This window comes from Nothoprocta perdicaria, unplaced genomic scaffold (assembly GCF_003342845.1).
Source record: "Nothoprocta perdicaria isolate Ctin4 unplaced genomic scaffold, notPer1 scaffold_52, whole genome shotgun sequence".
In the NCBI taxonomy this organism is placed as follows: domain Eukaryota; kingdom Metazoa; phylum Chordata; class Aves; order Tinamiformes; family Tinamidae; genus Nothoprocta; species Nothoprocta perdicaria.
Window position 1 is genome coordinate 3,201,021 of NW_020455777.1, and position 14,287 is coordinate 3,215,307.

At 39.4% G+C, this 14,287-nt stretch overlaps 1 protein-coding gene across 3 annotated transcripts in view; it reads right to left on the reverse strand.

Moving 5' to 3' along the window:
* Positions 1-1,269: 1,269 nt before the first annotated feature.
* TBPL1 (TATA-box binding protein like 1) overlaps positions 1,270-14,287 on the reverse strand; it is a 13,271-nt gene continuing 253 nt past the window's right edge. Inside the window, exons 2-8 of one of the 3 annotated variants that reach the window (XM_026048206.1) lie at positions 8,240-8,426; positions 6,915-6,997; positions 5,756-5,819; positions 3,909-4,012; positions 3,711-3,805; positions 2,771-2,848; positions 1,270-2,239 (exon numbers count right to left, since the gene is read on the reverse strand). In XM_026048206.1, coding sequence (XP_025903991.1) covers positions 2,169-2,239; positions 2,771-2,848; positions 3,711-3,805; positions 3,909-4,012; positions 5,756-5,819; positions 6,915-6,997; positions 8,240-8,374 — 630 coding nt within the window. In that variant the 5' untranslated portion in view covers positions 8,375-8,426 and the 3' untranslated portion in view covers positions 1,270-2,168. Of the gene's footprint in view, positions 2,240-2,770; positions 2,849-3,710; positions 3,806-3,908; positions 4,013-5,755; positions 5,820-6,914; positions 6,998-8,239; positions 8,442-14,287 lie in introns of those variants that run through there. The other 2 variants (XM_026048207.1, XM_026048209.1) reach the window with 2 other exon arrangements.

A 14,287-nucleotide genomic window follows, 5' to 3' on the forward strand; every position in this document is an offset into this window, starting at 1 on the left:
AGAAAAGGCCTCCGTGAGAACTAAAGTTAGCATGGAGCTACACAGCCCTTCATCAGAAGTGTTTCCCATTTCGTACATTGCAGCTTGTTTATTGCCTTTTTTTTTGGTCTAGCAGGCAGATTTCATACTGAGTGATGGTGCTGGCAAAGTAAAGCAACCCCAGCTTCTCTCCCTTCTTAGAAAAAGCTCTTTAGAAACTTTTCTTTAGAAAAAGTTCAGGAACTTCAGAAAAAGTTCCAGTTTCACTAGTGACATTCAAGTATTCTGCCAYGTGCTCAAAAATAAAGGCAGGCCTAATCCAAGACGCCCATTGTGGTTATAACGGCCATTCACCAGCTTGGGTCTGCACTTTGCTCTTGAAAAGCTCACAATATATCTATATTTACAGTAATAACAGTACATTAGCATTTCCAAATGCTGGTTTGTCCATTGCTCCTTGTGGCTTTTCATATGCATCTCATTAGTGTCGAATGCCTCCATGTCTTTTACGCACATTGCAGCAGGCATCTAAACCAGGTACCCCTGCATCAGCTTATAAAGATGAAAAAGAGATGAACTCTTTATAAAAAGAATTCCATGACTATGGAATTCTATTTAATATTTCACTATTATAAATCCTCTTTTCCTACCTTTGATCTAAGAAGGATTTTTCAATGAATCCATCACTTCAGGCTCTTGGCAAGTTGTTGCTTTCCGCTGCTTCTTTCAAGGGGTTCTGCAAGGTTTGATTGAACATTTCCCACATTATTCCTTCCTCTCCACAACTTCTGCATGAAGTCACAGGGAGGGCCCCAGCTTCTATACCACCCCTCCGACACATTCAGTACATTATGCTGCACATCCACTTCTTTAGAATATTCCACCACTAGTGACCTCCTCTATTGCAACAGCTCATGGTTCGCTATTTTAACCACCCTGTGCGACAGGGCATCACCCACAGCACCAAGAGCAGTGCTACCTTCCAGCCAGATAGGGAAAAGAAGACATACATACATTTATACATATTTATTGTATCTTTTTAAAAGTAGCAGTTGCAGTTACTTTTAAGCATTCACCTCTTCTGCGTCAAATGTGCACATACTGAGGGGAACGGCTACTGGCTTCCAAGTCCAAGGTGAATCCCAACACATGCCCGAGCTAAGCCTCAGTGCTTGCTGGCAGTTCCTGTCAAGACAAACCGTGCAGTAACCACAGTGTAGAGAAGAACTGTCAATTCTTCACCAGAAGGCTGGCGCTGCACTAGCGTGGCCACTCCRTCTTCCCAGAGCTGAAGGACAGCAACAACTTTCTGGAAGCCTTAAGCACATGCAGCTTCTTTTTCTCCTTCTGCATCCAGTAGGGTAATGGATGGGGCAGTAGATTTTTCTACAGTAGTTTCTTCAGTTGATAAAAAGCTTCCCACCATCAACAGGGAAATACTTGGAGGGCTTTACACTTAGAAATGTCTTCTCTTCATGTAACAGCAAGGAAATGCTTGAAACCTGGCAGGCAGTTAAGAGAACTGGGAACAAACCAAATTTCACCCTCAGATAAACATACGTTAACTACTAGAGAATTCAATCTAACCCACACACAAAATTTTTTACACATACTACAAATAGAAACAGAAGGTATCAGCAAAAGACTATTCTTACATTGTTTCAAATTAATTTGCAGCTATACAATTTTAACTGTAATAGAAAAAGGGAAAGGAATATAACAGAACAGGTATGAAGAGAAATATTTTCCAAAGTTTTATTTGTGCACATTCATCAGGTGAAAAAGATAACTTTTACAGCTTCTTTGGTGCCCAATATTCAACATACAAAAAATGTAAAAGACCATTCACAAATAAAACACAAGCTCAAACTAAAAAAAAATGTTTTAAAGGTAGTGCACATCGTGACAGCTTTGCTTATGAATACACAGAAATTACTGCAAAAATAAATAGAATGTCTTTTTAAAAGCAGCAATTTCATATCCTGTAAACTTCCGTTTTTACAATACAGCACTGTTAAAAATAAAATCCAAAGGGACTGGAGTTTATACTGTGGCCATGAAYGGTAAGAGAGTCTGTATTCCTCGGCTAGAGTTGGTCCAGTTTTCCTTTTTGCTTTTAGTCCAATGTGCAGCAGTCTTTAAAGGTGCTTGGTTAGGGAACCTAACCATTAAGTGGTGAATTATAAAATTTATTTCCTGCTTTCGAACACGAATGGGTAAATCTGTTCCACAGCACTGGCAACAGCCTTTACATTTGGCCCTGAGACATATTAAGAAAGAAAAAAAAGCAGTAGGAAGAGAAAAATCAGGGTATTGGTAAATAACAACAGCAGCACATTTTAAATAAACTTATTATTTGAGGCCACCACAATTTTATACTGTAGAYAAGAGTCACTTATCCCACATTTCTCCCTATTTGGGGAAGTTTTCCTCGGATCACTTTTCTTATAACAAAAAGACCTGTAGAACCTGTAAAATGCTCTAAATGGGTCAATGGCCAAGCTACAAATAATACAGTCATTTCAGAACARCTTGCATTATTTTTGATTTACTGAATTAAACAGTCAGCCCAAACAAGAAAGCAGAAGCCGAGTAACAGAGGTACTTCTGCTGTTCCTTTGGGAATCTGTATTTCTGAAAGCCCAGACACCTCTAACTCTTCTTTTACACARCTAACAAAGGAAACTATTGTTAAATGATGAGGGATTTAAGTATGTTTCAAGTAAAACAATATGTTTGAAAACTATGGTCTGTTGCTTCATAGTCTGAGTTTTGGAAAAAACTCTACTACCAGTCTTAGGGCAAAACCTGGAATCCAGCAAATGGTTATTCTCTCGGGCTGAAGCATCTGATAGTTGTCTAACGTGATCTATGAATGTGTGGGGAGAAAAAAAAAAAAGGGAAGAATGAACCAGCAGTGCTTTCTAAGGACACTACATCATTTTCCTGAAATGCACAATTAAAGTTGCAAATGACTGAGCAATAACATGCCTGAAAAACAATCTTGCATTTGTTTGGCGATGCAGATAAATCAAAACAGCAATTACTCGTGTGCTTTAGCATCTCTGAAGTCAGTTTTCTTTTTACCTCACCTCTTTACTTCGCTTCTTTCAATTATAGAGATGTACTAAAAAATGGCTTCCGAAGGCATAAATAGCCTTATCGGGTATGTTTTTTTTATGCAAGTGTTGCTTTTAGTCATAAGGCTTAATCAGAAAAACAAATGAAATAGAATAGGACCCTGCCTGCCCTTTCAGACTTTACAAGTATGTATTTCTAATGGACTTTCTGGTGCTACAGGCAGTAGTTTGCAGCATTACACAGATGAAAAACAGGTAGCAAATTCCAATTGTTACAATATTTAACTAAATAATCAAAWAATAATAGTTAAATAATAGTTATATTAGTTTAATAATAATTAAATAATAGTTAAATATTTYGCTAAATACCTTGCATTCTCAAATAATTTCTCACTATTCTTTTTATTAAAAATGACTATTGACATTCTTATTAAAACAATTCTTTTTTTGAMTACCAGTAATGACGTTTTCCATATGCCTGCCCTACAACTATTCGGATACCTCCACTCCAAAACAAATTAGATTCTAGCACTAGGAAACTAAATCTCAAATATATCTTTTGACTGTTTAAAAGGCCTCCTTTCCCAAGATAACTGACCATAAAGTTAAATATTCCCAACAAGTTAAATATTTATTTTGTCATGAAAATACCTGTAACTGTGATACTGCCTGTTGAAAAAATCTGTAATGTAGCTCTGAGTGTTTTTATTCTGTAACAAACCGCAGGATGAAGTTCTGGTTCATAACTAGAAAACAAAATTTAAAGAATCAAAAGGTAAAACTAGGACAAAAAAAAGAAAAGCTTAAGAAATATAACAAGACTATAAACATGTAAAAATCCTACCGTACCTCGCATGAGGTCTGTTATTCTTTGTAAATTCGGGCAATCTGATCTCAAAGGGCATGTTGCACACTGCTAAAACATTCACAACTTTAAAATCTGTGAAAATTACCTTTTCAAGAGAGAGAGAGAGAGAGAGAGAGAGAGAGAGAAATAAGAGGCATTAAAAATTCAGCTTAAAGAAAGGCATCTAGATGGAATCAAAAAACACGTTATGAACATATTTTGATTTCAAAATGAAAACTCTAACTGATGCATTTCTAACATGAATCTAAATGATACTTATCGGGCTCAGATTGTACAGTAGAAGGATAAAGTAAGCAATAATTGCTGAATGAGGCATTTCACAACTCTGTTATGAGGCTAAAGGACAGTTTACATCAAGAATGACACAGAGAAACGATCCATATCTCTGTAGTAAAAACATCTATAGTGAAAATAAGGCAAATCATGAGACATTAAAATAAGCAAGGAAAGAGCTTAGATTTCATTACATCAACGGATTTTTGTAATTATTGGGGAAAAAAAAKGTCTTTAGGGTCTCATTGTGATATACCACTTTTACTACAGGTAAGAATAAGAAAGAAGACAAAACTTGTTTTGTAACTACCCAGTGGGTCAGTATCTAGAGCTGGTTTTCACTCCTATTTTCTGAACCTAACCGCACACAGATTTTGTATGACAGCAAAACTGCCAACAGACAATTCCAAGACAAATTGATAAAAGAGTGAGAAGGCAATGTTGGCAATATCACTGAAGCAATTTCTGCTCATGTTCTGAAAATGCCAACCTTACAGCAACCATTCCTCAACCAGACCTTTTTAAAAAGTAAACAATAAGTGTAAAAATAAATGGAAACAGTAAGTGGAAGATCAAATCCATATAAAGGATGAACTATCAGTATACTCCTTGAAATACGGTCCAGCTAAAGTGATCACTTCATTATAAAGTTAGAATTCTGTCCTTCTACCCTGAAGCTCACAGCTTGTACCCTCCACTCCAAAGGATGTTCCCTCCACAGTGGATCTAACGGGTAAATTTGCAACAAGTGGCTCAGTTTGCTATAAGGCAAAGGGAGCAGTGAGTCACCCTTACCTCTAGGGAAGATAATCAAACATTCCCACTTTGTGCTTTTTTTTTTGGTGCTTTGTTTTTTACTGCTTTGTTTTTTATTTTTCAAAAAGGACAGCCACCGTCTCTACTTAATTATCCTGTGATAAGCACAATGGGTTTCAAAACCAAGATGTTCTAAAATTACATGTCTTAGCACGCCTTCATGTTTTTCAATCCTTAGTATGAAGTCCAAGCAAGTAGGGGTTTTTGACTGCTAATGTCAACCTAAGCTCAGAAAAAGAAGAGTTCCACATCATTTGTAGTTTATTTGGCTTGCTTGCTGGTGCATAGCCTGAGAACACATAAGCATTTTCTTTCCACTTCATTAAGAGGCTCAAGCTTGCCCCAATGAAGCAGCACAGCGCTCTGTTATTCCACCAGAAACAGTTAGGGGAAAYTGTGTTCAGCTAACAGGTTTTGCTCTCCAGCTCCACTCCCAGATTAATCTTCAAGGTATTGCAAATTCTATTTGAGATGCATTTGCCAGTGACTCATTTACATAATGAATATTGCTGTTGATTAGCTAGTAAAGGAGCACTATTCTGAACTGCCAAACAAAACCCAAATCCATGAAATGAAATAGTCTCTCCGACCAGTATCAGTGACTGTACATTGCCACAAAAGGAGGAGCAGAGTGAAGACATGCTGGCTGCTAAATTGCTATGCTCCCTCCTCTTTGTTTCTTTCTGCAAAACTGGCTAGCATTACTTGAGTCATGAGTGCCCTTTTCCATTACAATTACCTGAAAACCTAGTTTCTGTAGACTGCGAGCTAATCGTCTGGCACCAAATTTAGCTTCTTCTTCACTATAAAGACAGACAGACAAAAGTCCAGTGTTACCAAAAGCACAATAAGCATTTGTGTGTACACATATGATAATAAACACTCAATTATGTAATACACGAACTACATGCACAGAAACAGCCTATATTTCATCCTGCTGTATACATTATGGCATACTTTTCCACTATCTAGGTATTGAAATAGCCATCCTTATTCTATTTAAAGAATATCTTTGCACTTGCATCTCCAACTTAAATTCGTGGGAGCTGAAGTGGGAACTGTACAATAACACACATAACACATGATACTAAATAACAATCCAATACAAATATGAACACAGGGAATCTGCAGTTGACTACTCTGAACTAATGGTCACTCTTCAACCTACTCTTCTTAAAAATGAGTTTGTTAATGGCCCTGGAGGATTAGAAAAGAAGGTAATGTTTGTGACACATTCGTAGCAGTGGAAAATATCAAATCAGCTTAGGAAAAAAGCTCCCAGGGTGCAGTAACCAGCGTGCAGGGTCACAGGTAAAAAGAGAAAACTATCATGTAGGTGCTGACACCGACTAACACATTCCATTTTGAGGCAGAGATCATACACAGAAGGTGTGCAGACTCCCCCCACTACCATTATGCCACAATGGGGACAACTCTTAGCTATTAGAGGTAAGCAAGCCTCAGGTGGACATATCTGAGCTGAAAATTTGCCTTTGCTTCTTCCTAGTCCCTCACCAGATATAACTTGATTAAATTCAGGCAGATTTTCATCAGATAATAGAGATTACCCCTTGAATTAAATCATCCCTTCCCAAGTTTCAAGTTCCAGACAAAACCAAAATGAATTCAAGAATCTTCTAAAGAAAAGAAAAATTTTCAGAATTTTCTTCATAAAGTAGTTTTCCCAGAAGGTTAAACTGCTGTTTCTCAAGATTTCAAGTTAGTTCAAGGCAGACACTTAGCACAGGAAACTCTCAGGCAAACTTGGCAGGGGTCTGTGTGAGCCAGCACGAGGCAACCTCAGCTGCAGCAAGTACTGCCGCCTGCTCTCTTTTCATCCCCTACATACTGAAAACCTGCAAGATACTCAGCTACACAGAAGCTCTTCATGAACTCACCTTGTGGCTCCTGTGCAAATAACTTTTCCTGAGGACCAAATTGTGGCCGTAATCCGAGGTTTTCTAAGCTTCATTAATACTTTCTAAAAAGAAAAAATAAAGAAAAAGGAAGAATTGAAAAATCAGTGTTAGTTCATTTTCATACTGGGAAAAAAAAAATCTATACTAATACTACCTTCTGTAAGGTTTGATAGTCTTGAACTGTTCTTTCACATTTTCAGAAATTAAAAATAAATAAATAAAAATAAAGTCAGCTGTGGATAAAAGCAAAGTAATCTGGAATATTTTAGCCAGTGATTCAGGGTTCACAGAAGAGATGAAATATGGAGGTGAATTAAAAGTTGAAAGCCATGCACATTGTGCTACTGACTCCTTTCCTGAAAGGCTGCTATCTTGTTTACAAATAATTTGGATGCAGATCTTCCAAAGATCTGCTGGCATTCATCCAGGTGCCTCCTCCCTCAACCATCTCTGCCTGTGACAGACCTGCAGCCCCTCTCCTGCTCTGTGACCCCGCTGGACAGGCACGAGGGGTGTTTTGGGGAGCTTAGAAGGGCTCATGCCACCTTTGCAGTCCAGTCCTGTGGTTCTCTCCCTCTGCAGGACTGCACTATCTCACAAGTTAGGAAAGGCAGGTGAGGGATCTCTTCATCCACTTGCTAAAGCTTTCCCATAAATTTAGAGTATGCACCTTCACAGTGTTTTTCCTCTTGTCCCCAGTAGTAGGAAACTTTCCATTTACCACCTTTAGTGGATCTGAGATCACCCTCTAACCTTTATTTAACCTAAGCTCAGAACACATTCTGCTTAGCATTTACTTGCTTGCCATGTAAAAGATGTTTTAATTCCAACACACTGCTGTTCATATATGACAGGATTAAACWATTCCTTTCACAAATCATTTCCCTCCTTGTGAAAGGAGGCTAACTGACTGAATCCAGCAAATTCCTGTTTTCTCAATTTGCTATCAGCTACAAGCACACTTGCATCCAGGTGTTATAAAAATGTCTTCTTTTTTCATATCAGAACATATTGTCCTGACAAACATCAAACTCTGGAAGGAAGGACAGACCTTGAGGTATAACAAGTCTCACTGTATATCCAATATTTCACCCCAGGAGCTGCACAGACCTAAACTAATAGCTTCCTGCAGCCTTCTGAGGCAAGTTGCCCCTCTGCCCTACTGTAGACGCAGTACATAACGACAGTCAAAACGCCTAGCAGGACAGAAATACWGCCATTCTCTTCTCTATCCAAAGGTGCAACAACACTTAGCTTAAGGACATTTGTAAAAATAGATATTGGAGGTATATTGAATCTCTTACCCCAACATCACGCTTGTATATCACATTTGCTCCCTCTAATGCAATCTTCCTCAAGTTTAAATGACATCTTGTTCTAAAAACACACACTACGTTTGTGATTAAAATGTCCAAGGCAACATCACTGTCCGCATCCATTGGGGTGATTTACAACTCAGCTTTCCCACCAGCACACCATGAAGATCACATCCTGAGAAGGAGAAGGAGAAAATTAAACATACCAGCAGAAAACTGTCTATTAATACTCTCGTTGCATATATCAGTGCCTTAAATGAAATGAGGAGCAGAAGTGACTCTATTCTGACTCATTTAAGTCAGCTAGGGGAAAAGGGGGATGTCTTGCATCCTGTATGTTAGGAAACAGAAGGTTATTTGTTGAAAGCCATGTTGCCAGAAATAAAGCATTTATATATAACAATTAGATTTACAGGTTAAATTTGTTACAGATCTTATCTGCTATATTAGGAAACAACAATGATTACTAATGCTATTTCCATGACTCCAGTGCATAATCTTTCCTCAACTCATTTGAGATCGTTGTTAAGCACATAGGGAAAATTATTTCTCTCGTTGTTTAGGCTGATRTTTTTGAACGGTCTGATGTTTGGGTTACAATGGATGACCACCTTTGCAACTAACAGCAGTGAAACTGCAGCCTGCATAAAGCTGCCCAAACAGCTTTGCCTCCTTCACCTGACACTCTAGGCCCATCTCTCCAAACATCAATTGTCCCAGTAGCAGCAGCAGCCTCCMTCAAGCCATGGGGTCCTCTCTGACCCTCCTGCACTGCCCACAGGAACTGGGGCCCATGCCAAGGGCGCCTCACAGCGCCTCTGTCACTGCACYCATGACAAGAGAGATGACATTTCAAAAATTGAGATTTATCTCAGAAAAGGGAAGGAGAAAGCAGGGGAAGGAATATTGGTATAGAGTAAAAAGGAACTATATCAACACATTGCAGTTTATTACAACGTTTTTCAAGTTATTTTCTTTGTAGAAGAATGTAAAAATCTTAGCTTTATGCCGAGGGAATGCTTTTAAATGAAGTTCTTTGCTGTCAAACAAGTGTATCTGACAGGCAGCTCAGAGAGACCACATGCTAGGAAATAGAAACAATAACAGCCCCGACTGTTTTTCATCCACGTATCTGAAATTTAAGTATCATTTCATCCAAAATGAACACAGCAGAAAGCAAAGAGCAAAATCAAAGAAAAAGAGCCAGATATATGCTACTCTCCACAAGGTGACTGCCACAAAAGAATGGAGACTATGCATCAAGTACCTATGCATTATAGCCTTGTATATAGATCACTTTGAAGTATTTTGGCCTTGTATTATTTATCAAAAATACRCAAGGTCCAAAGTGAATGTTGTTAACGTTATTTCTAAGTATTTTAATACTGACTTCTTACAGATCACATCGGAGCTTGTAATCAAGGATTTCCTCCAGGTGCATCTTTGACAATAACTGACTGAGAGAATTTCAACAATTACGATACAGAAGGGGAAACCACCAGGCAGATGTGCCTTATGTATGGGATCAACTGCTGTCAGTCTATTTTACTTTGTAGTTGGATCCCTCCAAAAAATTATTCCATATGAATAGGCTTGTCCAGTAGAAGGAAAGGGGAGACAGGTGATAACAGGGAAAAGAGATAAAGAAGGAAAGGGAGAAGATATAGACATAAAATCAAAGGCTGTTTTGCAGGTACACAGTGTTGATACTAGGGAGGCAAAGCAGGAGAAAAAAAAAAAGAAAGAAAGAGAATCAATGCAATTAGCATTCCAGATTTTTTTCCTTTAAATCAAAAATTGCATGTATCCTGAAACTTAAAAATGACTTTTAAAAATGACTTATGCCATCTGTGGTTTTTTTTTTTTTTTTTTTTTTAAATGGCCTACTAGAGCCTGGGTTAGTGATTTATGGCACTGGATCCAGAGAGAGCCCACGGGCAGACTGTGAATAGCCTGGGCATCCTGAGGGCAGCATTTACTTTCAGTCCTGGCTCTGGCTCCTGGCTCCCACTGAGTTCACTTACTGGAAGCCAGGAGCACTTCTCTGCTAGGAAAACCAGATACCTCCGAGCAGAATTTTCTCCCAGTACTCACCACATTTCTATGGGTATCCTTAATCTACTCATCCTGAAAGATGAATGCCAATCAGGCACGATACTCTGGAAATGCTACCTAACCCCTAAGGAAAGCCTAATGTCATGTCACAATGTCCCCACACAACGCTTAATTATTAATATTGCCTTAAACAGATTCTAGGAGACGAGTCTTTCACATCAGAGGAAGAGATGGTTAAAATATAGGAAAATAAGACCTAAAAGAAAATCAGAACACTAATATGTTGTGAAACTGTCAAGCAGGAAGTTTTCATCAGACCTAACACATGTTGGTTAGAAATGCCACCTTCTTGCATAGATTTTAATATGGGAAAAAATTACAGTATTGAGGTAATGTACCCTCATTTATATTAACCACAGTCTGAAAGTTCAAAGGACAAACAGATATTTAGGCAGGAAGGGTTTTTTTTTTTTTTTTTTTACTTAAAATGCCATTTTAACGATAAGCAATTGCTACACTATATTTTGTGACACTAAGTTAAAAGAGGACACAATTTGTTACAGAAATCCAGAGTATTTCAGGATATAGCAAATACTCAGAAAGCCACTCTTAATCTACTGCTATGCTACCTGTTCTAACAAATGCAGCCCATTGCCTGCTATTTCAGCCAAATGTTGAAGACTTCAAATACTACTGACACTCACTAAGAATCTGAGTACGAGTCAAAAATTCAAATACAATAAGCCCATTCTTATTTAGTAACACAAATACAATAGCCTCTTGCAATGCAACAATACTGTTCAATACTAATGGATAAAACAATAGTTCTGTAGAACCACTAGGCTGGCAGGTGAAAAAGTTGATTTAGACACTGCTTTCCAGACCCTGAGTGAACTTAAATCTCCTTCAACTCACACCTTAGGCTTCACATTTTAAAGTCACAATCTGTAAGGACAAAAAAAAGGAAACATTCCAGGAAAAATAAGTGCTGCTGCCTTTCTTGAGGCCTCAAAGAAATCTAAACTCACAGGAAGCACTTCTACAGAAGTATGRAAGTTACCTGATTTACAAAGCACCTTATATAAAAATATTTGAAGAATATGATTTTTTAAAATTATTTTAAGAAAACATGTAACCAAGTAATCTGACTGGGTAGAATAAAGAAGTCCTGGCCAACACCTTGATACTCCTCTCTCCCAGCCTTCCCTTCTCATCTGGGGTTTGAGGCACCCTCCCTGTCCCCCYGAGCCAACGTTATTGCTGAAAACTGGAATTCCCGCACTTCTCGCTCCTGCTTCTAGAATGAAAGAACTGCCTCCACGCTTTTAACCACGACTTCTTGAGCAGCCAAGCTGCAAGGCTGCTGCCATGCATGTCTGCCTGTAACTACGCCAAGTTTAGCAGTGACACTAGCAGAACAGAGGGACAGGGCAGAAGCTGAACATCACGTTCCTCCCAGTTCTGGGTCTGCCAAATTTCTAAGTTGTTATTATTAAGCTCAACTTATGTTTCATTGGTTAATTTTGCTCAGAGATTTTCTTATCTGAGCCTTGGAAGTGTGACGGCTTAAATCTCATTTTTAAAAGCATGTTTTCAGCTGCCAAAGTAGAGAATAATATCATTTACTTTTCCATACGTGGAACATTTATTTTATTCAGCTTTCTCGGGAGCAAGAAACTACCTAACTTACATTTCAAGTTCTCTGACATCACAGTAACTCTAGTGATACAGAGAAAATCTTAAATACAATTTGCAAGAGTTTCTATTATAAATTTCCTTGGTGAAATAAAATTAAGCTTGTTCTCTACATAAAACATAGATCTCAGGGATACTGTGCAAGTGCAGTAACCCGAGAAACACAAAGACGACACTAGTTAGCTAGGTGAAGTGGGGTAAGGAGAATAAAGCCAACAAAATCTAATCTCAAGGATATCTGATGCCGAAAATGATGCGTTCTACACTGAAACTAGAAAATCTCCCACATCAAAATAAGAATTACTCTGAAGAAATGGGTGAATACTTAAGTTCTTCAATGAAGTACTACCCATATCTCCCCAATTAGGAGCAAGGCAATACTATTTTAGACACTATATAAATAATACGCCCTACACTGAAATCTTACAATCTAAAAAAAGCCAGTTCTTCCCGTACTCAATAAATAAATAAATAAATAAATAAATAAAATCCAAGTCCAACTAACACCACCATCATCTTCAAGGAAAGCAAAAGCACTTGGGATAGAGTACATAAACACAGTATTATTTTAAGCCTTTGGCTACCTTTGATGTGAGAAACTCCTAGCAATGAAGTCAAATAGAGAATATCTAACAATGGTTACATTAATGCCAAAGGAGGCGAACAAGCCCGTCTTTCACACAGAGTCAGCATAAGCACCTTCTGATGGTTATTTTTAACCTTTCCCCAAAACTGCTCATCAGCTGACCCCACAAATTGTTCCAACAACTCAACTGAAGGGGTAGCTGTCACCATTGCTCAAATAAGTTTGCCAAACTACAGTCTGAAATTTTTAAAAGAATGCACAAAATGAACAAAAAGAGAAGGAGGAAACATCCTTTTACTGCAGGTGAGTTTCTAAGAYAGTTGTTCTGTTCCTCAGGAAACAGGACCCCACAGTGAAACTCTGGAGGCGACAAACCTCCAGTCTGGTTGTACTCTGGCTTCCTATGCATCCTTATAGCCCTGGCATAGGCAGCTACAAGGCAATGTAGCTACAACCTGCCTAGAAAACCCGCTGACCCCAACAACTTTCCAAATTATCGCCTCAGAACTAGAGATTCACGCTTTTTTTGTCACCTCCCATGGCAAGTTAAGCTTTCCCTACAGCTAAATACTATTGTAAAAATAATATTCTCTCTCACCCTTCGAGACTTACTCAGTCTCGACTATTTCCTACTGAATGCAAACAGAGTATCTTCTTGAGAAAACTTCCAAATACGCATAAAACAGCAAAATAGAGACTTGTCCAGCAGTGACAGCAGCTACACTATGAGTAAGTAGGATACAAGCACCCAATCCTGCTGTCTGCTCTCCTGGATAGGCCTTCTGGATCTGCGCAGAACCAGGATCTTCCAACACAAACCCAGCTGCAAGACTGGAGCCAACTAACATATTGAACAAGGTCAGGAAGCCTCTTTTAGGTAGCAATATAACAGTAACAGGCCATCATCCTCAGCTCTGCCTCATTAGAAAAATCTGTTCTTATCCTAGATCAGAACAACTTGCAACCAATTTTGTGCCATCTCTCCCTTTTAACATCAATAACAACCTAATGCTGAACACYAGGAAACATGTTTAAGTTACACAGAAAGCTTCCCTGTGTGTGATAAAAGTTTGATCCAACAGGTTGGGCAGCGGCCCCAAAACGACCAAAGACAATAAAAAATAAGAAAAAAAAGTTTTGTTGTTACAAAATATTTTAGCGATATTTACGCCTCATCTCCCTTTCGTTCTACCCTTTTAATGTTGCAGTTCAAGAAAAATACATAATAAATAAATAAATAGAAGAATCATTCCCATTCGCCCAGCAAGGGCCCTCACTTGCAGTCCTTCATTTCCTGCCCCAGTGTCACAACACCGAGTTTTTGTTCCCTCCTCCCCGCCCCTTGCAGCGCGGCCGGCAGCTCCCGCGAAAGGCGCCGCGAAACAAAACGCGGCCACGAGGCCCCGCGAGCCCCGCGGCCGCTTCCCCCCGCCCCCCCCGGGGCTCTGCAGCCCCGCGCTCGCCGCGGGCAGCGGCTGCTAAACCCGCCCGCCCATCCCGCCGTTTGGGGAGCTCACACAACACCCCCCCCTCCACCCCGTTCCCCGCGGGCAGCGGCCGTTGCCAGGAAACGCTGTCCCGTTTCCCACGGGGGAGGCGCCGCTTCTCCCCGCTCCGCTTCCCTGCCCCGCGGCGGTAACTGGCGCCGCAGGCCGCTCCGCCCGCCCGCGGAACGAAGCGGAGCAGCAGCAGGAGGAGGA